Source organism: Accipiter gentilis, chromosome 4, assembly GCF_929443795.1.
Source record: "Accipiter gentilis chromosome 4, bAccGen1.1, whole genome shotgun sequence".
Classification (NCBI taxonomy): domain Eukaryota; kingdom Metazoa; phylum Chordata; class Aves; order Accipitriformes; family Accipitridae; genus Astur; species Astur gentilis.
In genome coordinates this window covers 21,366,650-21,392,206 of record NC_064883.1, presented here as the reverse complement: position 1 = coordinate 21,392,206, position 25,557 = coordinate 21,366,650, and the positions used below count along the sequence as shown (strand labels likewise).

At 41.4% G+C, this 25,557-nt stretch overlaps 1 protein-coding gene across 1 annotated transcript in view; it reads right to left on the bottom strand.

Annotated features, from left to right (window-relative positions):
- Positions 1–10,278: 10,278 nt before the first annotated feature.
- The window catches only part of CALCR (calcitonin receptor), a 65,175-nt gene continuing 49,896 nt past the window's right edge, over positions 10,279–25,557 (bottom strand). Inside the window, exons 9-11 of the mRNA XM_049798921.1 lie at positions 24,947–25,165; positions 17,032–17,073; positions 10,279–10,952 (exon numbers count right to left, since the gene is read on the bottom strand). Coding sequence (XP_049654878.1) covers positions 10,731–10,952; positions 17,032–17,073; positions 24,947–25,165 — 483 coding nt within the window. The 3' untranslated portion in view covers positions 10,279–10,730. The remainder of the gene's footprint in view (positions 10,953–17,031; positions 17,074–24,946; positions 25,166–25,557) is intronic.

Genomic DNA, 25,557 nt, shown 5'->3' with positions numbered 1-25,557 from the left:
GTCGAGGAGAGGTGCTATGCTGGACATTGTTCTCCCCAACAAGGAGGGGCTGGTGGGGAATCTGAAGCTCAAGGGCAGCCTTAGCTGGAGTGACCATGAAATGGTGGAGTTTGAGATCCTTAGGGCAGTGAGGAAGGCGCACAGCAAGCTCGCTACCCTGGACTTCAGGAGAGCAGACTTTGGACTCTTCAGGGATCTGCCTGGTAGAGTACCATGGGATAAAGACCTCGAGGGAAGAGGGACCCAAGAAAGCTGGTTAATATTCAAGGATCACCTCCTCCAAGCTCAGGAGCAACAAAGGCATCCCAACAAAGAGGAAGTCAGGCAAAAATGCCAGGATGCCTAGGTGGATGAACAAGGAGCTCCTGGACAAATACTAATGCAAAAATGAAGCCTACAGAGGGTGGAAGCAAGGACTGGTAGCCTGGGGGGAATACAGAGATATTGTCCAAGCAGCCAGGGATCAGGTTAGGAAACCAAAAGCCCTGATAGAATTAAATCTGGCCAGGGATGCCAAGGGCAACAAGAAAAGCTTCTACAGGTACGTCAGTGATAAAATGAAGCCTAGGGAAAATGTGGGCCCTCTCCAGAAGGAAATGGGACACCTGGTTACCTGGGACATGGAGAAGGCTGAGGTATTGAATGACTTTTTTGCCTCCGTCTTCACCAGCAAGTGCTCCAGTCACACTGCCCAAGGTGCAGAAGGCAAAGGAAGGGACTGAGAGAACCAAGAACTGCCCACTGTAGGAGAAGAGCAGGTTTGAGACCATCTAAGGAACCTGAAGGTGCACAAGTCCCTGGCACCTGATGAGATGCATCTGAGGGTCCTGAGGGAAATAGTGGATGAAGTGGCTAAGCCACTATCGATCTTATTTGAGAAGTAGTGGCAGTCCCACTGACTGGAAAAGGGGAAACAGAACCCTCATTTTTAAGAAGAGAAACAAGGAAGATGCAAGGAACTACAGGCCAGTCAATCTCACCTCTTTGCCTGGCAAGATCATGGAGTGGATCCTCCTGGAAACTATGCTAAGGCACATAGAAAATAAGGAGGTGATTGGTGGCAGCCAACATGGTTTCACTAAAGGCAAATGGTGCCTGACAAATTTGGTGGCCTTCTACGACAGGGTTATGGTGTTGGTAGATAAGGCAAGAGCAACAGATGTCATCTACCTGGACTTGTGCAAGGTATTTGACACTGTGCCACACAACATCCTTGTCTCTAAATTGGAGAGACATGGAATTGATGGCTGGACCACTTGGTGGATAAAGAATTGGCTGGATGGTTGCACTCAAAGAGCTGTGGTCAATTGCTCGCTGTCTGAGTGGAGACCAGTGACTAGTGGCATTTCTCAGGAGTCGGTACTGGGACCGGCACTGTTTAACATCTTTGTTGATGACATGGACAGTGGGATTGAGTGCACACTCAGCAAGTTTACTGATGACACCAAGCTGTGTGGTGCAGTTGACATGCTGAAGGGAAGGGATGCCATCCAGAGGGACCTTGACAGGCTTGAGAGGTGGGCCTGTGTGAACCTCATGAAGTTCAACAAGGCCAAGTGCAAGGTCCTGCACAGGGGTCGGGGCAATCCCAAGCACAAATAGAATCTGGGCGATGAGTGGATTGAGAGCAGCCCTGCAGAGAAGGACTTGGGGGTGTTGGTTGACGAGAAGCTCAACATGATCCAGCAATGTGCATTTGCAGCCCAGAAAGCCAACTGTATTCTGGGCTACATCAAAAGAAGCATGACCAGCAGGTCGAGGGAGGTGATTCTTCCCCTCTGCTCCTCTCTCATGAGACCCCACCTGGAGTACTGTGTTCAGCTCTGGGGCCCCCAACATAAGAAGGACATGGACCTATTGGAGCAAGTCTGGAGGAGGACCAAGAAGATGATTAGAGGGCTGGAGCACCTCTCCTATAGGAAGACAGGCTGAGAGAGTTAGGGTTGTTCAGCATGGAGAAGAGAAGGCTCCAGGGAGACCTTGTAGTGGCCTTCAAGCACTTAAAGTGGGCCTACAGGAAAGTTGGGGAGGGACTCTTTAACAGGGAGCGTAGTGATAGGATGAGGGTTAACAGTTTTAAACTGAAAGAGGGTAGATTTAGATTAGATAATAGGAAAGAATTCCTTACTGTGATGGGGGTGAGGCACTGGAACAGGTTGCCCAGAGAGGTTGTGGATACCCCATCCCTGGAAGTGTTCAAGGCCAGGCTGGATGGGGCTTTGAGCAACCTGGTCTAGTGGAAGTGGTCTCTGCCCATGGCAGGGGGGTTGGAACTAGATGATCTTTAAGGTCCCTTCCAACCCAAACCATTCCATGATTCTGTGAAAAACAAATTATGCAGTAAATGCTAAATTAGACAATTAATTTCCTGGCTTATATAAAAACAAAGGGATAATTTAGTTAGAACTGTGTTTTCATTCATATCATATCAGCCATAAAGAATGAATTTGTGGCTTGTAGACTGTCCCTCAGATTTGCCAACATGGGAAATCTTGCTACATTTTCAAGCCTTTTCAATTTTGTGAACCATGCATTTCAAGCACAATCAAATATAACTTGGTTGCGTAAAACTTTTCTGTCATGAACATACAGCAATATTTTATCTAGATGTGAATGTAAAAAAAAAAACAAACCAAAAAACAAAAAGGAAAGATTTTTATATATACAGGGAATCATTTAAAATATGTCCAGTGTTTATTGTATATGCTTTGATTCCTCAAGTTCTATTGCCAATTTACAAAGATTGTGTACACTAAGCATAAAATATATTTATTATGTTTCTTTGTCCTGATTGCATTCATTCCTTTTGCTGAGGTGCGTTATTGGTAACTGATACAATATTCTGCACTCAAGAGTGTTAGTACTTGTGTAATGTAATACAAATGGCTGAAAAGCAGAGACCTTTGTTCACAATATCCTGATATATAAGAAAAATTGATACCAAGTTACTCCTACATGGTCTGTAGCTAGAAAGGAGAAACATACTCTGGATCTTTTTTAGCATTTTCCTAAACTTGAGAAGTCATGACAAACTCTTCATTGTGTGTGGCAGCACCTGTGTAGGTGAGAGCACATCTGGAGTGACCTTCCACACGCTTACTACATTTGACTTCCAAGGAGTCTCTCATCAAGAAGAAATTTTACAGCAAGGGGATAAAATGAAAAATCCTTGCACTCCCTCATTTTAAAAATGAAGGCTGCAGTATGGATTGCATCAACTTTGTGTTGGACATACTCATACTATAATTCTTGTGAAGGCTCTGAATCACTGCCAGTTCAAATCTACAGCATCTGCCAGAGAGGCACCTCCCTTTGGTTGCTGGAGAGCCAATTGTGAGCATGAAGCCTAAGTTCTTGGGAGTTAAATATTTGCTATATACCAAAGATAATAAAAAGGCTTGTAAAATAAAAAAGCCTGTAGTACAATACAATTCAGCTATTTCCTGTCCATTTGTTGTGGGCCTGAACTTGATAAATCTGCCCGCACAATCTGCAGCAAGCAGAATATGAGCTCTGACCATTTGTAGAGCAACACTCATTATAGGTAGCTATTCTATGTGACTTTAATCTCTGTGGAAGCTAATACTGGTGATGGTGTCTCTGAACTAGATTTGGCCTCTTTCTTCATGTATTTCGCAGATGATTGTTTGAATTGCACAGAACTCCCTCCCAGGCCCTTCTCAGAGGGGATTGTTAATTGTGATGGTATTTATCTATAAATGGTTTATTCATTAGAAATATGTACGTGTGCACACACACTCACAGTGGGAGAAGTTCGTCCCCTGCAGCAGTTATTGGGAAGAGCCACACATCTTGCATACCAGTTGCCTCCCAGAAGCACGTGTCCGTGCAACATACTAGTGATCAGCATTGTGCCACCATCTGCACTGAGGTATGTTGGCCTTGCTTGTTCAAAACTAAAGAAATATCAGTCTATATGTAGCTTAACACCGATGAATTGGGATCTTTCATGTTAAATATGAAGGTGAGACTGTATTTCACCAAGTGTTTTCAGTGTTTGCTAGATATTTAGATAACCTCTAAAATCAGTGACAGAAAAATCCTGCCCTTGGCTACACTGCTGAAGTCAGTGAGAATTGCAGCTGTGTTACACAGGGTACACTGAAATAAGACATTTTCCACACTAAGGAGCTCTCTGGTCTCAGGCCAGTCTTCTCCACAACAGTGAGTCTTATGCTGGTGATGTAAATGAGATTATCTGTTGGAGAGCAGACATACAGCTGGGAAAGAGAATATTTCTGCTTGTCTCCTGATCAGCCCCTTTCATCAGCTCAGCGTTGTTTTAGCAAGCTGATAAACGCAGTGTAGCCAACAGCCCTTGTCCCAGTCATTCCCATCATGAACGCGTCTGGTGCGGGAGTGGGCAGATGGGTGACCCCAGCTGCCTGTGCTCCATATGGGGTCCCCAGAAAGCATCAAGATAGTTAAAAGAGGCTACATACCATCTCTGCCCCACAGTCTCTCCCACTCATGACTTATGCTTTGTGCATTTTGGGGGAACTATGGGTCACTCTCTACCTGAACACAGTTCTTACAATAATTCATTGTATATATATTTATTGCATATAATTTTTTTAATATATACATATGCATGCATGCTGCCTAGAACTTCCAGATTTTTGGGTTTTTTGTGCTTTTTATCTGACATTTAACTTCTCAAGAGCTTTTTAGATGTTGGGTTTTTTTAGATGACAGGATTATATTCTGTCAAAAAGAGGAAGATAATGTTATTCTGCTTCTAAAGATACTTAACCTGTATACTCAGACTTTCATCCCTAATTTAGTTTGAAATCTGCACCTGCCATTTCCATAATTCCAGCGGTGGGGTGTTTTTTTAAAAAAAACAATGTGGGCCAAGCACCTGAATTCTGTGAACTGATTTGGATTAAAATGCACACTTTCCAGTATGACTTGTGGCGAGTGCCTCCTGGATCAACAGCAAGTCAATGTAAGGTGCAAACTGTAGAGGAGAAACATTCCTCCTGAAAACGCATAGGATGCACAGATTGTAGAGTAAACACTTGTTGTGGTGGCAATAGCGTGGTGGAGAGAAATGCAGGGCAGGTGAGGGAAGGAGCTGTATGCTGTTGACCGTATTTATGCAAACTAATATCACCAGCACTTGGGAATGGAGGGGTTGCATCTAGTCACACTGCTGCACATCAGACATTACACAAAGTAACCTCTTGTGGTCATTTCTCAAAGTTGCACTTGCTTTCAGTGAGAGAAAAGGAACCAGATTCTTAAAATCAGTGCAGACATCTGATGTCCTTCGAAAATTAATTGAAGATAGTTGGTTTTTTTCCTTTTAAATATAGGCTTGTGGGATCGTGAAATTGGATTATGAAGAAAATCTCAAATAGCATATCATGAGAGTTAAGTACCTTCCTGCCCCAGCAAAGCACAGTGCCCATCTCTGTTGCTATAAAGTCATAGAAAATAATTCTTGACAGGTCATCTAAATGGTCCCTCTGCCAAGGCAGATGACTGAGGCCTAAATCATTCCTAACACTGTCTGTGCCAATTTGTGTTTCATGAGACTCACATACAACACCGTGGTTAGTCATCTTACCACAATGCTTTCTTTTTCTGCAGCAGTATGACATGCTCAGTACTGATAACCTTCTCACTGCTTAATTTTACTGGTTAAAACAGCTGTCCTTTATTAGGCTGAAAGGAACATATTGATCTAAACTTGAGCAGCTGAGAAGTACTTTCTTTTATTTTCTTGATGATGCTCTGAGTACTCAAAGGGGTGCTTAAATACAGATTTGCCATTCATCTGGAAGTACCTGCAAAATTCTGTGCTGCACAGAAACATCTGCAGGTCATGAAAAGGATACTTTGAACTTAAACCTTACAGGTTCCTCAATTACTACAGCTGCCACGGAACTACAGGTGTCAAAGCAGCATAACTCGGCACCATCCTAAATGTCAGGGCTGGCCAGGTACTTAAATTTCACTAGGCAGTTGACTAAGGAGCTGATCATGTTCTTCCTCCCAAGGTGGTATTTTCAGCTGGAGGTCTGACTTTCCCTCACTGCTGGCCAATGACATTTGCTGTGTAGGACTCATGCTTTCATCTTGCCAAGTCCCTCTGAAGCAGGTGTTCGTGGAGCAAGTACAGTAGTACATTGCAATGACCCAGCTGACCCAGGAACTCAAAATTCCCAGTTTGCCACTACCATTAGCTGCAAAGGCTCTTTTTTTGTTGTTGGTCGTTTTTCCCATGAGGCTAGCACTGGGTCCACATTGCACGTAGTTGGGCTCAGGTCTTCTATGCTGCCAGAGGGCAGAGAGGGCATGTTCACACACTGCAGAGTCTCATTGGCTTGGGGTGAACTACCGTTTCAATGCAAATGACTTTTAGGTTACAAATGCTCCTATTTTTGAGCAGTAATCAAATAACTGTGCATATTTAGCTTCGTGAAGACACATCTGACTTTTAAAATTCCAAGCACTGGAAATGCAGATACTTTCCCATTGTTAGTGTTTAGGATTTGCAGCTTTGAAAAATGGCTCAGATTTTGTCTATTAAGGTTGGCAAAGGATGGAAGAGGATTTGGGAAAAGAGGACAGAAATTCACCACATTTGCATGGTTGGTTTTATCCCAAACCAAAGTTATTTTGCTACATTATAAACACATGAGCACTTTGTAACGGCCATACTGGCAGACATTTAATTAAGGTAGCGTTATTGCTAAGGATTTTAATACAGAGAAAATTGTCTGTTCTACCTTTGTTGCTGTTTTATTTCAGCTAAAACATATTTATTAAGTAAATAAAATACCCCCAAGTCTTACTTTTGGCATCCTATGCCACAACAAGTCTTTTAATTTGTGCTGCGCTTCTGTACCTAGTAAAGAATAATAACCAGCATCTTCCTGGTAGATTTTCTTCCTCACAACCACACAAACACTTCTGCCAGAGCAAATGTTTCACTAAACTGGGTTTTCATGTGTTGGGTGTGGTGTTTGAGAGGAAACAGATACTGCAGAGGTGATTAATGTAATGTTGGTTTCCTCTTAAAGTACATCTTGAACCCACTGATTCAAGTGTCAGCTCCTTTGCTACTTTTTTTGATACACTGATACATTAATTACGCATTTTTCCTGTTCCTGTGAAATGTATTAGGGACAAAACACCCTACTGCCAAGACATTGTAATTATTGAGGTCGTATCAGCATCCCCAATATTACTGTCACTAGTGTATGGTACTGTTTATAAAGCAGAGAGGTGAAATTTACCTTATGAATGCAATGACAACATTTCAAGCTACCTTGAGATGAGGGAAAATAGCATTTTCCATCTGAAAATATTTTGATTAGAAATTACTCGGTAAGTACCTCTAAAACACAGCCTTTCCTGGAAAGCCCAAGGGTTATGCCAACCCTAAACTCAGTATGTATGTTAGACCAAATCGTTAGTGGCTGCAAATCACATCCCTCCACTGAAACCAAAGCTGCCATAAAGACTGACATCACCACACAATGTTTCCACCACCTGAAGCTCAAACTGAGATCCTAAGCCCCAGATCCTGAATGTGACTTTTGAGAACATTCTACTGAACAGAGCAAGAAAATATCATTAGTGAAGAAAGAAAACAACCACTATAATGGCAAAGCATTTCCATTTTGTACATCCACATAAACATAATAGACTGTGAAACAACTTTGCACTTACATGTTGTAAATATGTACATTATTAAACCCAACAGGTTCATTATTAAACTATATTATGTACACTTCTTTTACAATCAGCTCATTTGCATCTTTAGAAATGCCTTCTGGAGCACTCCTGGGAAGTGCAGTGTGCCCCAAAGATATTCAGAAGCACAGCATTCATAGCAGAGCCACTTTATTGTCTTTAATGACTAAATCCTGCACTTCCCATTGTTCACTGGTAAAAGTAGAAATAGCAATATGTGAAATACTGTTGTCTGAAAAAATAACCACCTTCGTATTCCTTGAAGTCTGAAAAATAGGTATGTGGCTTGAACAAATACATGTGATCGTATTTTCTTGTAAATGTTTCACTGGATTAACCATGCGATGATCCGTTGGTGGACAGTTAGTTCTAGTTTCCCAGCTCCTCTGTCCTGTACAGTGGCAGTGCCAGCAGCTCACTCCCCACCGGGGAGGAATCTTCGGTGATGCACCGTGGCTGTGTGCATATACTGGTAGCACAAATGCAGCAAACCCCTTCCCTGCAAGGCATTTCCTCACGTATGGATAGTGGGAATTCAGTCCCCTCTCATAGTGCTGGGTTTATGTCTATCCCTCATGAACTTACTCCTGGAATGGACTTTTCCAGTGAGATGGTAATTCATGTAGGTAGATGTGCAAGCAGCCCTCCATTTAAAATTTACAAATGGGTAAAGCTTAGGATCTAGCTGTGTCAGTGAAGAAAAAACTGAGCCTGGCTGAACACAATATTTAAAAATGGTTTCAAATTGCTAAGGATGAAATTGTCTCCTGTTTTTGAGGTCTACGTGGAACAGTATTGCCTAAGTCATTCCTGAACACTGAAGAGAATTGTTCACTGCTCATCTAAGTCAACAGGGATTTGTCTGCTAATTTCAATAGAATCTGAAGGAGATTATCAAGGTTTATGGCAGAAGTAGCTTATGATCTCTTCCTGTGGGACTCTCTAAAGTGCGTTTTACCTTGTGGGATACAGACTGTCCTGCAGTCCTTCCTCAACACAGCCACAGGGTTAAGGCCTCTGTCTGTAACCTCCAAAGTTACCTCAAAAAAATTGATATTTAGCTGAAGTGCCTTATTTCAGTTTTTCTCTTCTCTTTTACTATCTGACAAAATCTGGATTTACAACTGTTCTAACCCATGATATTTTAAGTATCTTATGAAGTCCTAAGGAGAAAAATCATTATGGATGGAAGCTCAGTAAGCAAATGAAGGAAAGGAAGAAAGTTTACACCAACAGCAGAGGTTTCACATGAATGCAGCTGCAGTATATGGGATGACATTTAGTCTCTCCCTATTCACCTGCCACGTAGGGCAGTTTTTACAACTCCCAGGTCAGGGATGATATTTAGACCTTTGAGATGAGCAAGTGTCACCACTGGCACCTGTCTCCTCCTCTGATCATGTCTTCCTGCTTGGGTTGGGGTTGAAGCATCAGATGCAAGTGCATTAGCAGGCAAAACAAAGGGGGACTGATAATTTTCCAACTTCAGAGATTGTGATGAATATTTTGAAGTTGTTACCATTCGAAATATCCCATGCACTTCTCAGCCAAAGGCACTGGAGTGGGAATCTGTAGGACAGTTTTTCAGAGAGATGCAAGAAGGAATGGCACTACATTCATTAGACATTTTATGCATAAAACTCCATAGGAGTCACAGCCCTGCAAAACTTCCTTGGCACTGCCCTTGCTCTTGCAGATTCTTTAAAATTAGCTTCATGTGGGAAATTAATCTATTTCTTTTGTGATTTGCAGAAATTCTTCAGTGACAGTACTGTAACTTCTAACTGCAAATCAGCTTCTCCCTGACCTGATTTCTGCCTCAGTAATCACACAGAGACTCTAATGATGCTTTGAATGTGTGATAAAAGGTGCTTATTACTTACAAAACTGTACATTCATCATGTTTTCCTGATGACAGGCTCACACATGAAATCGTCACCTTCAACAATTAGAGACTTAGAACAGCAACTAGATTCTAAAACCAGCTGCTTGCTGTGCTAGGACATTAGTTTCTCATTTCTTACCTGGGATCTTTCACTGGAGTGATCATAATTTAATAACAGAGACAAGCATTCATCTAGCATTCATCTCAGAATGGCTACTAAAGAAAATCATAATTTCCAAGCAAATTTCACAGCTTATTCAGAGTGAAAGAATTGTGCCTTAATGATGAGTTTCTGGGCAGAGTAATAGGGTGACAATTTTTCCTATAAATAAATATTCTCAACCTACCAGTAATGTTAAAAAAACCCTGGTTTGAGATGCCTTCAGGACTTGTGTGACGCAGCCTGAAGAACTGATCTGTTTCTCTGAGGGTGTTTGCAATCTTGGTATGCAATGACTATTACACTTTCATTTGCTTTATGCACCTGTTAATGGGATGATAATATTTTGGGGTATCCTTTGGGGATGGTAATATTTTGGGGCATTCTTTGGAGATCATGAAAATTTGAGTATTTTGGAATGACTCTTCTGTTCATTTGTTTGATTTGTCTTGCAATGTGCAAAATCTTTTAAGCAGTCATCGAGCTCATTAAAAGGGGAGGAATAAAGGACTGCAAGCCGGTTACATCTTGTGAAAGGTGACAGTTCAAAATCTAGTGTTAAAGAAAAGTACTGAAAACAAAAAGTGCTGAAAGTTTCCAATTGCTGCATACTGGTTCTTTCTTTCCTATTTGTTATGGGCTACCTGGCACTGTTACTACTGTCAGATGGTCACTTCATATGGCCAGTATCAGGAGATGTGGAGACTACATAGCCTGGTGGGCAGGTCCATGTTCACTCCCTGTTGCAGCGCACAAGAAGAAACGCTGTTTCCAGGTCTGTGTCAGACTCCCTCTACGCCACTGCTGTCAGAGGCTGATGTGGTTTGAATATGATGTGTCCTTTCACCCGGTCTTGCCCTCTGACACAGTGGCTTGGATTTCCACACTCCCACCCTTCTCCCCACTTTGTTCAAAAGCAGAATGTGAAATGATGTGTTTGCAATGGCTGGTGCTTGGCTAAGCAGATGTCTCTCCAGATTTTAATGCAACAAGTTCAGAGTCCTCCATGTATCTTCCATTTAACTGTTCATTGTTGGAATCATGATGGTACAGGTAAACGGGGACCTCTGTGATTGACGTTGCAGTGTAGGAGGTAGATCGCGTGGAACAGTGGTCTCGGCGTCTTTGGCCCCACTGGGTTTTGTACTGTGTCCATTGCCTCTTCAAAGCTCCTTGTACCTGTTAAAGAAACACATAGTTAGGGTGAAGCATAATCTAAACCCCTATAACTGTAGACATTTTAAAATATGCTGCAGGAAATAGAAGGAAATTAAAAGAAAAAAGAGAAGAAGAGAAGAGAAGAGAAGAGAAGAGAAGAGAAGAGAAGAGAAGAGAAGAGACAAGAAGAAAAGAAAAGAAAAGAAAAGAAAAGAAAAAAGAAAAGAAAAGAGAAAGGAAAGGAAAGGAAAGGAAAGGAAAGGAAAGGAAAGGAAAGGAAAGGAAAGGAAAGGAAAGGAAAGGAAAGGAAAGGAAAGGAAAGGAAAGGAAAGGAAAGGAAAGGAAAGGAAAGGAAAGGAAAAGAAGAGGAAAAAGAAAAAGCTCCAGGTCTAATTCCATCAGGTTCAGTCTACCTCTCTCCTCCCCTCTGCTCGCAGCTCCAGAAGCAGTTGCTCAGCTCTTGGCCTTAACTCCATCCCTGCCCACCATGTGGCAGCAATTGCTGCTTGTGAAGAGTGGGTATAGATTAGCTGTTCCCATAAGAGATAAATGTGGAACAGATTACTGCACGGGAACACAGTAGGATGCCATGGTAGAAGAAGGAATAGGAAGGAGGGATGGGATTAAAACCCTTCGAATGCTGCAGCTGGATCCTTGCCCCTAGAATGGCTAATGCATTGTGATCCCTGAAAAAACTTAACCTTGAGTAAAACTGGCCATGAATGGCAAAGTGTAAGTACATTTCAAGAACTTGCCAGGGCTAATTTTGTAGAGAGAAAGAGTTGGAGGATTAGTGCAGCTAAACAGAGATTTTGTTCTGGTAATTTAAGAGCAGGTTCTGCGCTGGCAAAAAATAACACTGGTCACAGCCCTCTGCGTAGCAGAGAATTTCAACCTTAGGACATTCATGTTCTAGGAATAAAATATTTTATTCAACATTTACATTAAGAGTGACGTTATATGTGGTGCTAGGATATGACTTAAGCTATTGAGTGCTGCCAGGGAATAAAAAGCCCTTCTCCAGCTGCACATTCAGGCGCGCTGGCACTCGCTATCTCCTTCCCAAAGGAAGCGTTGAGACATCAGCAGGAAGTGGGCAAACCCTGGCTCTGTTCCTTTAGATCAGCGATTCCAGCCAGCAAAATGTGAGAATAGGAGCAGTTTGCCATAATAATCTGCTGTAAATGACCACCCCTCCAGAGGAAGGCAGGTGCAGCTGAGGCACTGTGATGGCAGGAGTGTCCCAGTGTTTCTGTGCTCCTGCTGAGGTGGACGCTGTACGTCATTTTTTGCTCAGGAAGTAGTCTGAAATCACTCTCTATGCTCTGTGCAGAACAGTGTCTTTGATTCATGTAGATGAATGATATTTCCCAAGCCTCCACAATTCTAATCACTCTATTAATATGAATATAGTAAAATGTTATCTACTCAGCACCCACAGCTGCCTGCAAGAAAGCTGTTTCATGTCACGTAAGGACAAGGCTTCATAAGGAATTGCTATGAATCTGAGATGCTTACTAAGTGTACAGTGGGACTATGCAGCATGCCAAGAATGGATATTTCAATTGCTTTGGCTTTTTATTTTTAATCCAAGATGCAAGCCAAGGTATGAAGATTGATGCTATAAATCCTTACTCATGCAAGTAGTTGCACTGACTTTGGTATGACTACTTTCTTGAGTAAACAAAGATTTGCTGGACTAGTCCTTTAAAACTAACTGAAAACGATATCCATGCCCAGTTTCCAATACTAGCTCTTTTTTGCTATTGTTTAGCTCAAGACAAAGTAGTTAAGAGTTCTTTTCATTTGGAGAAATGTATTGCTATTCACCTTCTCCTCACACATAAAGAAAAGAAAACAAATGGCTGAGTGTAGGTTAATTAGATATCAAGCATGGAAAAGGCATATGGTTACAATGGAACTCTAATTACTGGGGCTGTGAGCAAAGCTTATTATGCCAATATTGAGATTTAAGGTGAAATGGCTGCACGCAGGGATTTTATCAGTGAGAAAGAATTGCTGTGTGAAAGAGTAATGTGGTTGTAGCACATGATACAGAAACATTACATGTGAGGTAGACCCTGTAAAGATTTTAGTCACTTTAAAATTGCCTTTTGATGTTATAGCATGAATATTGTAGCTCAGTCACCCTAGAAGATATAGGGAAGGACCGGAAGAAGAAATCTTCAGAAGTACTAAGTCAGTGACTTTCCCCAATATCACACTGGGGCAGCGGCTCCTGGAACCTAAGGCTGGACACAATGAGGATAATGCAAGCACAGCAGCTCTGCCCGTCTGCAGCCATCTCTCCACCACCACCACCACCACCGTCATTAGCACCCCTAGCCATTGTGCATCTCTGGCCTTCGCCTCTGCTCCCAAGTATTGAGTGTGTCTGCATTTCACAGCTGTTCATCCACTGAGATTAATCTCAGCATCCTCAGTGAAGGTGGCAAGAACATGCTGTTACAGCCTTCCTGTTCCTCTCCTAGCCCCTTGCCCCTCGCCTAGACTCCAAGGCTTTGATCTCTCTTGCATGGGGAGAAGAGCTGCTGTGAAGGTGATGAGCTCCTGCTGAGCTCTCAAACTGCTCTCAGTTGAACTGGAGTCTGATGGGCCACCAGAGCAACCATAGCTCTGGAGATGATAACATGGTTAACTGATGAGGGAAGAACAATGTCACTGAGTATAAACCCTGCCGTGAGGAGCTTATAGTTTTCTTCTCAGACGGGAGTGACACTTCAATTGTATGTATGGTTGGGGACAGAACAGGCACACCTCTTCCAGTTCAGCCCATGATTAGAAGTGCCATTATTCAGGTTTAAAAGGCTGCATGGAGCAGTGACGGCGTGAGGTCAAAGCAGCTGTGTTTTTATTCTCTGCTGAACTGCTGGCCTGTATAAGAATCCAGCCACAAACGGATAATGGACAGTACAAGCTGCTGAGCTTGAGTAAAACAACATGTTCATCTAGATTTCTGCCATGATTCCAGGGATCTCAGATGATCATAATTCAGTGCCAACTAAAACTGTTCATGCATGGATTTTAAATGTGTAAGCAGCATTACTGAAAATCACATGCACAGCCATAAAGTATTAACAAACAAAGAGGCTCCTGGGGACCGAGAGGGGCAGGACGATGCCTGCCATGCTTTCCACTGTGACAGCAGATGAAAGAAAGTACAGTCTAAAGAAATGAAGAGCCTGAGTTTATTTACTCTGCTCTTCAGGACTTTAAAGACTTTTCTGTTCTCTATTAGCCATTCATGCCTCTTTGGCACACAAGATACATGGCTGGGTTTTTTTCAAAGAGACGTTCCATTTTGTTGGCCAGCCTTGCAGTCTAGAAGCAATCTCAGGCCTGGAAACATGGTCCAGTGAGCAGACTATTGCAGAGACCTTGTATCATCTGTATAACACTGTTGTTGTTGGACAGAGAAACTACAGTGCTGCTGGACACAGATTTTATACGAAAATGCACAAGAAGATCTGTCATTTTAAAAGTCCAAAACAAATCCATTGTTTATGTGTTCTTCCACATGAATGCAGGCATTGGTACAGCTTCTTATTACTATTTTTACATTTCTTTCTGTAGATGGGGTCATGGTACTAAGTCAGGTTGGTGAGGTAGTAGGCAATGAATGCAATATAAAACACTGTCAGGTGGTTCTGAGTTTAGCATTGTTTGTCCTGGCTAAACTTCATGTATTTCAGCCTTGAAGTTAAATATTCCAGTAGGAAAAAGTAAATCCGAGAATATCCAGGCTCCTGTGGTACTAAAATTACTCTCCTTGCCCCACATTGAATTTTCTCATGAGAAATAATTTTGAGCTCTATGGCAGCAGATGTATAAAGCAGCTTGGAAACAATCTCCTACCATGCCTGAAGACCAGACTGCGGCTTTCGTCTATGTCCTACTGCACACAGCAAGACTGGGGGAAGTTATCTCAGCTTAGTTCTCTTGGGCAGACAAACTCAGACCAGTGCTCCCTTTGGAAGGACCTAAGCATTAGTCTGTTGCTGCTCCTCTGTAGGTTTTGTGCTTTATATATTTACACCTTGTGTAACTGCAGAAATAGATGGGACTTGGAGGAAAGGGGTCATAATCCTTTCATCCTGTCTTCCGACAAAGCCCAGCCCAGCCCAGCTACTCCAGTACCTAAACTTGCTTGATGTTTATTGGAATGTGCTAGTGCAAGTAGCACCAAACTGTCTTGAGTCTGTATTAGAGAGGTGTCATCTTTGACTCCCTGCCCACCTTAAAGGGAAATTCTAAAAAAAAAAGCTTCCCTTATTGTCTAGTAAACAAAACTTCCTATAAGAAAATAACAAGAGGGTTTCTCAGCATCCCTGCCATTCATCTGCAAGACTGAAGCAGATACAACAATTCTGAAAATGGGTCTAATGGTGAAAAATACCCAAGCACCAACAAAAATCACTCTCAAGATGTTTGGGAAACCTGAATCCCCACAGCTGTTTGTTCTTACTGCCTGACACTGCTGAACATTTCTGATCAGCCACTCCACCAAGGAGTCATTAATCCTACCTGCAGTCTGGAGATACCCAAAGGTAGTTAAACCATCCATGTGATTACTTATGGGAGCAATAGAGTACAAAACTGGAAGCCACATTTCAATATCAGATTCATTTTCATCTCCTTTTGGGCATCATCCTTTCCAGATGTGTCCCTTCAGTAATGGCTTGCTGACAATTCAAGTATCAAAAGTGGATATCCAGATAAGAGCCTTTCACAACGAAGAGGTCTTTTTACTGTGGGCTGCCAGATGTGTCAAAAAGACTTTCAGAGGTGAATAGAGGTTTGGTGACTATTTCTGTTATTCAGGATTTGGATCTAGACCGTGCATCTTCAGTCCACGTAAGGAATCACTGGCTGCTATTGCCACTTCCTAACAGCAGCTCAGTCAATGCAGAAGTCCACAAAGCACAGCGTGTCTCTGAGGTTGGACATCTGAATATCATGTATGAATATGGTGCATTTTCTTAATCCAAATATATTTATTCTGAATTCTAAATTAAACGTAATACAATACTTAATGAACAAAAGAGCTGTGTATTTTTTTTAGACTCACTTTCATTCCTGGAATGTGGCTTTTAGTTTTCTGCCTTGCACACTATACGCTTGTTCATATGACAGGTAAACTCATTCATACCCTGCAATCTAATTTTGAATTAAATTATATATATGGTCTGTCATGATGTTGGCAAGCAGCTGCTCCAGTTATATTCATTATGGTGTAATTTGAAAACTGTATTCCTGAAGGTGTAAAGGTGGGTATGCTTTTCTGACACTGTGGCATTGCCAAAAGCAGTTTGGAATTAGAGCTATCTGATGAAACGTATCTGAGAAACAAACAGCTTTTAAGATACTTTATGTTTTCAGTCCATTTTTTTGCTGCCTTTCCTCATTTTTAGCATTGCTACAACTTTTAATCTAGGCACAAATCTGTATGTTCTCATTAGAGGTGGAGAATTACAGAATAATCAACCTTTTACACTAAAGCTATAAAACATTAAGCAAATTTGTTTTGCAAAATCTAATCTGAAAAAAGATGGAAGGTGATGTTCAGGAGAATGAAGAAGGAAGAAGGCAATGTTCGAGACCAGGATTCTGGGGTAACACATTGTTTGGAAGCAAGTGAGGACACACTGGAGCACTGCCTGTACATGGCTATACAGTCATTCCTATGGGGAGAGAATGTTTCAAAACCAGCCTGCTTCTTATGGGGCATTGTGGTCCTCCCCACTATTCTGGGGCAGAAAGGGAAGTAGAGCATTTTTCTCCTTTACTTAGACCTCTGTCTCAAAATTGCAGATGGTAAAGGGAGAGTTGCATGCCTGTACCTCATTTGGTGCCATCTGCTTTGTAATGGTAACACTCCTGATGAATCTGCTCAGAGATATTCAAGTCACGCTCTGCACAGAGCTTTCAAAAATGCACGCTGCTGCTTGTATATAGAAAGTAAAAAGTGACTTTGTTCGGTTTCAAAGTCTGTAGCGCAACATGCTTCATTTCTGCATTAATGAACAACACAGTGACTATTTTTCAAATTCTGTTCATTTGCTGTATTTCACATGCTTACCTCACCATTGAAGAAGCAGAATATAGTTGCCACAAGTAACCCCTAAGAGAAAGGAAAAGAAAATAGTTTAGAGATCAGAATAATTTTTTTTTTGGCATTGTTTGGAAATTTGGGCTTGACGGATACAAGATAAAAACATTAGTTCACTTCCTCTGCATCACAGACATTTCACCTAACCTCCTCCTCTTTCACAGTTACGTTATTACACTGATTTTTGTCTTTTCAACATGTTTTGCCATCTTCTTCTATATTACTAGCATTTATAGATTATGTATTTTGGCTATGAAGTTATTTTTGTACAAGAGGCCCAGAGAAGGAACATTGAATGCTACATAAGTAAGTTGGATAGATAGATATTTTGTTTACAGTGGAGTACCACTCTACCACTGACTTTGACGAAGAGATGGAAGAGCAATTGTGTCCTACATGCTGCCACTTATTTGTCAGAGTGCAGTTACCCAGTTAAAAGTGTCAGCCAAGGGGAATCCAGCTGCCCCAGGAAGGCTTTAAATTGAACTGTATGTCAGGATAAGTGAACTCGTATGTGGGGCATCACAATGGATGGAGATTACGTGAAAAGAGGTATAAGTGGTCAAAAAAAGGAAAAATAACCCACCATAAGAGGTGAGTTAGAAGGTAAGGGGACAGAAGAAAAAAGAAGAGAGATTGCAGATCATAGCTTGGTCCTAAATGGCTTAAAATTAATTTAATTATTGCCACAGTTGTTCAGATAATATTTCACTACTGCTACAAGATTGAAGAGGGTGAAGGCAGGAACATGAGGTGAGAAAGTGTGAAATTAATAAGAGAGAAAATTCTCACACACAGACCCTGCCATTCAGAATCACGTAGTTACACTGGTCCATGTCCTAACCACAATCACTCTTATTAAAATAACATTACATAGCATCACTGGGAGCCAAATGCCTTCATTTTAAATTATTTAAAGCAGTTGCTATAAACTAAACCTATGGCAGTTTGTGAAATTGAGGGGAAAACTGCAATACAATAGCTTGTGCTCCCAAGGGCTGCTTTGAAGAGCTTTACAGCTGTATCTTTTTTATAAACCCTCATTTAACAGATTACCAGTTAAATAGTAGCTAATGCTTCGTAAAATGTCTTGGACTCTCAAGTGTATATTTTGGACCAGAAATGTAGGATAAGCAATAACTGTGTTAAGAAAATGCTTAAACATTAGAAATACACAGGCTGGTTTGAAGAGGGGCTGACCACCTGAATTTTGGCAATTGTTTTACTCCAAGAAATTTTCTCTAATGCAGAATTTGTAATTTGACATGACTGTAAATATGAACACAGAAAAGCATGTGCAAGGAGGTAGACATAGTGAGAAAAAGAATGTTTCTTTTCATGTTTTGGAAAAACAGTGAGTATTCTCAAAAAACTCAAATCCCAGTGTACAATATGCAATGCGCAGTAGTTTGCCCATATTTTTTTGTTTGAGAAACACCATAAAGTCAACCAAAACCTTATGCCTCTAAAGCAGGACTTTGACAGACCACAGATTCCTAAATCAAAAATTTATGCAAGGGGAGAAAATGTGTCACTTCCCGGTGCCCTATATTGATTTTCTCCTGCGCTGTGTGCACTACATTACTTTGCACAGTCTTGCAAAATATCTGCTGTTGAACTGCATTGCACATGGTTGCAGCAGGGGTCTTGCTATTTTGCTAAAGTGTGTTTTTATTAACAGCAGTCAGCCACGATGGCAAATGAGATGGATCGTGATCTCCTCTGGGAGTGGGGACGCTCGATGCACAGTCCACATGAGGCACGGCAGACACAAAAGACAGCAGGAGGAGAAAAAGAAGCAGAGAAATATTTCTAAGTCTGTTCTTTCCCCTGTTTAGGGAGAATTTGGGAACTGCAGTTCACTGCAGGCAAAAAATGAACCTGAACTATTGAAGTGAAGCCATTTTCCATTTCTGTTCCTGTATGGTATTTTAATTCCTCTGTTATATCCTGCAATTGCTCTACTTTTCTTCTTTTGGAGAGTGCGGTTCCCTTAACTAGTGTTTTCTCCAGACAACTTCTGACAGAAAAGCTAATGAGAAAGCTGTGGTGATGCCTTATAGCTCTTTCAGTTGCTCTTCTGGTCTGGGGTGAGCTGAGAGCAGATCTGGTTCCTTGTTATTTTGAGACCATGCATGTTGTACATCTTCTGGCTGAAGAAATTATTTTCTCTAGTTTGTCCCATATATGTCTCGTTGCTCTTCTTCCACCAGCAGCGGCCCTCTGACTTTTGCCATCTGTGTTTCTATTTCTATTTATGTCTATTTCTGTTTGTTTCTGTTTCTGTCTCTGTTTCTGTTCCTATTTTTTTCTCTTTGTCTTTGTCTTTGTCTTTCTCTTTCTCTTTCTCTCTTTCTCTTTCTCTTTCTTTCTCTTTCTCTTTCTCTTTTTTCTCTTTCTCTTTCTCCCATTTTATACATAAAGTTTTGCTCATAGTTCAGAGGACTATTGTTATCTCCAGCTGTAAAGCTACACAGATATCTGCAGCAGACACTAGCTTCGTCTCTTGAGAGCCAGGAGGGCTTGGGATGATGATAAATCTACAGTGGATCTATTGAAACATGTGACAGACTGGATGTAGGTTAATTATTTCATGTAAGGCCCACAGGTTATTTCTCATATCTCTTTGACATACATCTTCCATATTCTCTCTAACTGCTGCTGGTCTTTGCCCAGGGTGCAGTTCTTGTTGAGTATGAGATGTCTAGGTCAATTTTATCTCTTCACCACTCTGTGGAGTTGTTAAACTGACCTGTGATATATCATCTGCTGCCAGCAGGATAACGTTTGCTGTTGTATTGAAGGCAGAGATAAAGAATACATTTCTTTTGAGATTAAAGCCTTTAATGGATTCTTCTGAAATTCTTTATTTCTGGAACCATGTGAAGACCAGGTTAATGTGGCTTTCGGCCAAATCATGCCTTAAGGATTGGGCAGATTCAGCAGCTCTCAGACCTTCATGTACCTTACTGACACCATGGTGAATTTTTCCCTGTGTTTAAGCGCCTATAGTGATCTAAGGACATTCTTTGCTTGACAGGTATTTAATTTGTATCTCACTCTCCTAGAAGACTTGAGTGTCTTGAAGAGAAGTTCCAGTAATTTGCTCAGGTTAAAAAGAAACAAACAAAAATTACTATGCAGATACTGCAAATTTACATGGGTTTCTGATACCCCAGTTGCTTTTCTTCTAGCTTATGTCTCCATAAAACCAAGAAAATATATATAGATATGCTTATTCCTGTTATTCCTGAGCATGTCCACGGCCTTAGTTTCTGCCCTAATTACACAGAGTGTGTTGCCATTTAGGCTTTAGTGGGATAATATATTCATTGTCGATGGTAGACTATGATGGCACATGTAATTGTACAGATGGCCATAATATAAAAAAAATCAGTTTGTGATTCTCTGTGTGAGCTTTGGTCCATGTCCATTCAATTCTCACTTCTGGATCTGAATGGACAGCAAAAAATAAAAAATAAAAAAATAGCATGGCCAAGTTTCTTCATACAGGTACTTCTGATTCCCATGTCTCTCATTTCAGCAAAGATGAAAAGCTTTGAGAAAAACAATATCGTGTTCCTTATCATCTTCATTCACAGCACATTAATACAGTATTGCTGAGGTAAATGACTGTGTTATCAAGCGTTCATTTATGTTAAGTTAAAAAAACCCCACAAAACATAGCAAAGAATGTGTCTGTGCAGTTTCTGCTGCTACTGAGGTGGGGAGATTGTCATGAGAGGGCTGAAGATGGCAGCCTCCCTGCTGCAAAATGACAGAGACATCCCATCAGCCAAAGCTCACACTTTGCTTTTCCCACTCTCTGCTGGAGATTTCATTACTGTCATTTTGTACATGAATTTTTCATACAAAAATAGCTCTTTATAATATCCAGCTTTCAAAAAAATATTTTCCCCAACTTTTATTGGCTCAGAATATTAGAAAGTCTTGAAATTACTAATAATGCAAATAAAAAAAGAACAGGAAATAAACCCCCCCACTTATGTTGTCAAAAGCTGTCCTATCACCTTCACTTTGCACGGAAGGAGAAAATGTTTCTGTCTGGGTTGGCATCATTAATAGAAAAAAACTTTTTATTTGCCAATAAACCCCAAGTCTCTTATGCTGAATAGTGTTTTAATTTCTCATTAGAGGCAGACTTGCACATTTAGGGCCACAGTCAACAAGGTATTGCGAAGAAGAGTAACTTTAAGTGCTTATGTATTGCTGTTGATTGGGGGGTTATTTCTCCACTGCACCGAGCAGACCTTCATGGCTAAGTCTTCTCTGGCATAGCAACAGTGCCATGTTAGGTGCCGTGATAGCCTCTACAAACCAGCTACAACGTGCTGGAGAGAGAATTTGGCGAGAAGGCCCAGTTGGTGGAAGGAGCTCACAAGCAGGAGTGCGTTAATCGCTGGGCTTGTTTGAGAGCATCTGGTGGGGGGGGTCTATATGTGGGACTAACCGATGTATCATGGGGTTATTGCATTATTCTACTCTTCCTTTTTTCTTGTGAGGCCTCTGCTGGACAAACGTCAGAGATCAGAAGCTGGGATAATGGTGTCTGGTAGCAGACCCTCTGACAGGGGCTCAGCACCCCGATCACTTTGCAGCCTGGGACCCCTCAAAAGATGCTCCGAGGTTCCCGGGGTGGGGGGAGCAGCAGCAGCAGCCCCAGAGCCAGCAGAGGTGCAGATGGCCCCACCAGGGTGTGAGGCACAAGCCACATCTCTCCTGCCCTCCCTCGGCATGGACACCTGAATGCAGGTACATGCAGGACACACGGCTGTCGCTGCTCCACTCCTTCGCAGCAGGTGCCCTCCTTGCCCAGGTGTACCAATTCATCTTTGCTGGGCAGCACGGTGGGAGTTTTCAGGCTTTTAAGGGAGAGGTGTGTTTTCATGCCAGAAGTGTGCAAGGAGCCACCGCATCCTGTACTGTAATGCTTTACACTCTGAGGAAGTCTGCATCTTTCATGTGCTCTCAACATCATCTAACAGGCTTTTGGAAGTCAGGTCCTCTTAGGGAAAATCTGCAACTCACTGGCTCTTCTGGAGTGCAAACGTTTGCTTTCTGGTGCCTACTTTAGGAGCTCTGTTTAATAAGCTAACTGCGTGTTCAGCAATGCACCTACAGCATCCCACTCTGTGCATAAGTTATTCCACTTAAGGGTTGAAGTATCTTTCTTTTGCCTGGTGCGGTCTTCATTTCAGCAGTCTGGAGACTGAAGGGCTGATATTGGTGATGGTGAGGGGTGATATTAATCTCTATTTTTACAGTATCCATGGGATTCTGGCTGGCAAAGTACTTGCATTCATATTTGCAGCACAAAAGCCAGTTGATACAGGGTAGGTAGATATATAGTGTTTGGGAATTGCTCATATAATCATATTGGAAAAAAACACTTCTGCTTAAAATGGTGAGCATTGATGATAGTATTGCAAAAAAACCAGGACAATTCAAAACCAGACTGGCTTCTGTTATTCAAAAGTAACTTCAGCAGAGGAAACCTAACATGTAACATCTCGACATGTTGTTTATCAGCTGGGAAAACCATTCTCTAAAAAAAATACCATGACACACTTTCCTGTGGGAACAAACTCTTTCTCATTCATCATTCTCAATCCTCTGATTTTTACAATACATTGCACTGCTTGTTTGCACCATTTCTGTGTATGTGGACAATGTAACTAATACATCAAACCATTGTGCTCACTTAAAGCAGTGTGCTGTTGAAAATCTGTCTCTCTTTTGTTCTAGAAAAGCCATAAAAAATTAGTCACTTAACCAATGCAGAAATGGAGAATGTATTATATTTTCCACCCCAAAAAAATCATAATTGCACCCACAATGCCTGCTTGTATATGATTGACATGCCACGGGATGCAAAAAGTAATAGACTGCTGCTAGTTTATGGAGAGGCAGGCTGCGCTGTGGTTTATGAGAGTGCAATAGCTAGCAGGGAAATATAGCCATTACACATGCTAATACAATATCTGCTAATTACATAATCAGTCTTAGAAGAAAACAAGCAGCAGAGGAGTGGTTATATAGCTGGCTATCTTAAATATGCATGCAAGAAATGTTTGGGAAAGGATTAGGAAAGTTTATTTTAGAATACAATTAAAAATCCCCTCTAAGTAGAAAAGGGAGCATCACAGTCAGCTGCAGTTAGCCAAGATAACTGCACAGCCCTCCCCAAAAGCCAAATTTTACATGCTGGTGGGAAGCACGTAGAGATTACATTGCAGAGGTGTCAAGAGCTCCCCTGTGAGGTCTGCATTGCTGCCCTGGCTCGGGGATAGCCCTGGGTGGGCTGTCACCCCTAGGCATGCCCAGTGGCCTCTCTGGGCACAGCGGCAGTGGGGCAGGGGCAGCCCCCACCATGTGCCCACAGCGGTGTCCTCAGCACTGTCCCCACTGCTGAAATGGAACAAAATGTATTGGCAAGGGTTGATCGGGGTCAACAAGCCATGGAGAGACACCGGTTCCCGATGGCTGAGACAAGGGCAGAAGGAACCCATTGGAGATGAAACTTTGCCTCCTTGGATCCGTCCCTCACCTAATCCCATCTGTCGGTACAACAGTTTCACGATACTTTGGTTTTGTTTCTGGTTCCATTTTAACATTGGTTTGGTGACTTCCTATTGCATAATGATCATAATTAGGATTGTTAAGATTACTAACATTCTTTTTGTAATTCTCCGACAACCTCACAGGATTTGAAAGATGTTTTAAGAGTAAAATGATAATTGTAACACTCTATCTTATCCTAACTTGGTAAAACTGTAAGCAACTTGTCACCAGAAAACTTATTTGGAGATATTCCTTTATAGCCCTTGAGTCCAAAGAAGTGACAATACAAGTAACAATAGAATAAGCAGACTCACATTCCTTTTAAGCAGAACTGTAATATAAGATGGCATACACTGAAAAAATAGACTTATAACTTCAGTTATTCTATGCATGCAGTAGCATGCACACCCACAGTTTTGAAGGGATAAGGGTGATAAGCAGAAAATGTAATCTAAGATGACAGGATGAATAGATTTTGGTAGCATTATTTATAATTTCATTTAAGGAAAAAACACCACAGATTTTTTTTTTTTTAACCTGTTTTCTTACTACAACACTAAAATAATTTCTGCATTTAGCTTCTGAATGAAAGGAAACAAGAAGCGGGTCACTGTATTCACTCATGTTGACCACTATTCACAAACACATTAGAAATCTGCCTTTTCTAGTCAATACAGGACTGGATATATTGTAGTCAGTAAACGAGATCACCAAGCATTTAAAGTCAGTTAGGTTTGTTTTGTTTTGTTTTTAAAAGAAAACAAACCAGACTTACTGAATGATGCTGTATTTCCAAAGCATTTATGAAATAAAAATGTCAGTCTTATAGTTTAATTTAAACTGCCTAATAATGGAATATTAACTCCTAAATGAAGCTTCATCGTCTCAGTCATTTCTTCTGTGTGTTGGCATTCCCTCTGTACAACAATTTGCATACACAGCTAATTTTAATATTAAACCTCACAGCACCAGTTTCTGTCAATTTGAGCACTTCAACAGAAATCATGTTGGGACATAAAAGCCCTCTGTGATCTCAGTTTTCTCTCCTGAGTTTAGAAATAGTGCCATCTGATCATTTTTGCTGCATTTTTCATTGTCTTCCCTATCTTGTGGTTGTTATTTATGTAGCTGTGCAACTCATGCAAAGGCAGATAATCCAATAACGTGAAAGCAGTTAGAAAAGAACTGCAAAACCACGGTCCTGCTCAGTTTCAGGGCAAGACAACTGGCAACAGCATCTTTGGCTAAATTAACTTAATAGCAAGCACCTCACCTAAGCTGAAGTTGCTACTATATAACATACCTGGTAATGCATTAATATATGCATGATGTAATCATATATTTCTCCAGCAAGTCGGTTTTCTGGTCTCCAGGGAATAATAACAAACTGAATTCCTAGTAAGGGCACCAGGATTAAAGTGGCTCTGACAGCTTTCATATACATGTTGGACTCAGCACGATGGGTATCTCTTAGCTTTGTCACCAAAACTCGGACAATGTTAAGCAAAAAGAAAAAATTGACCTGCAAAAGCAAAGCCATTATAGGTGAAAGCACTCAAATTAAACTGACATTCAAAATAAAAATACAGAGCACATAAATGGCAGTAAACTGTAGTTTTCTAGTTTCATCATAGCTCGTAATGGGCAGCTGCCTGGGAGTCAGGCCTTAGAAAGTACCTTGAGTGTCTTCAGAAAAGAGATGTTAGGCTGCTTTACGTGCTTCCCTTAGGAAGCCTTAATGGATGTTTCAGGCAGGCAGGGAACAGTTCTAGGAAGCACTGGCTGTTTTGACACTGATGTGGGCAAATCCAGGATTTCCAGGGAACAATTAATCTCATTTTTACGTCTAAAGTTTAAACGGGATGGACAAATTGTCCCCAAGGAGTAACCATGTCTCTATTCTGAGGCTGAAAG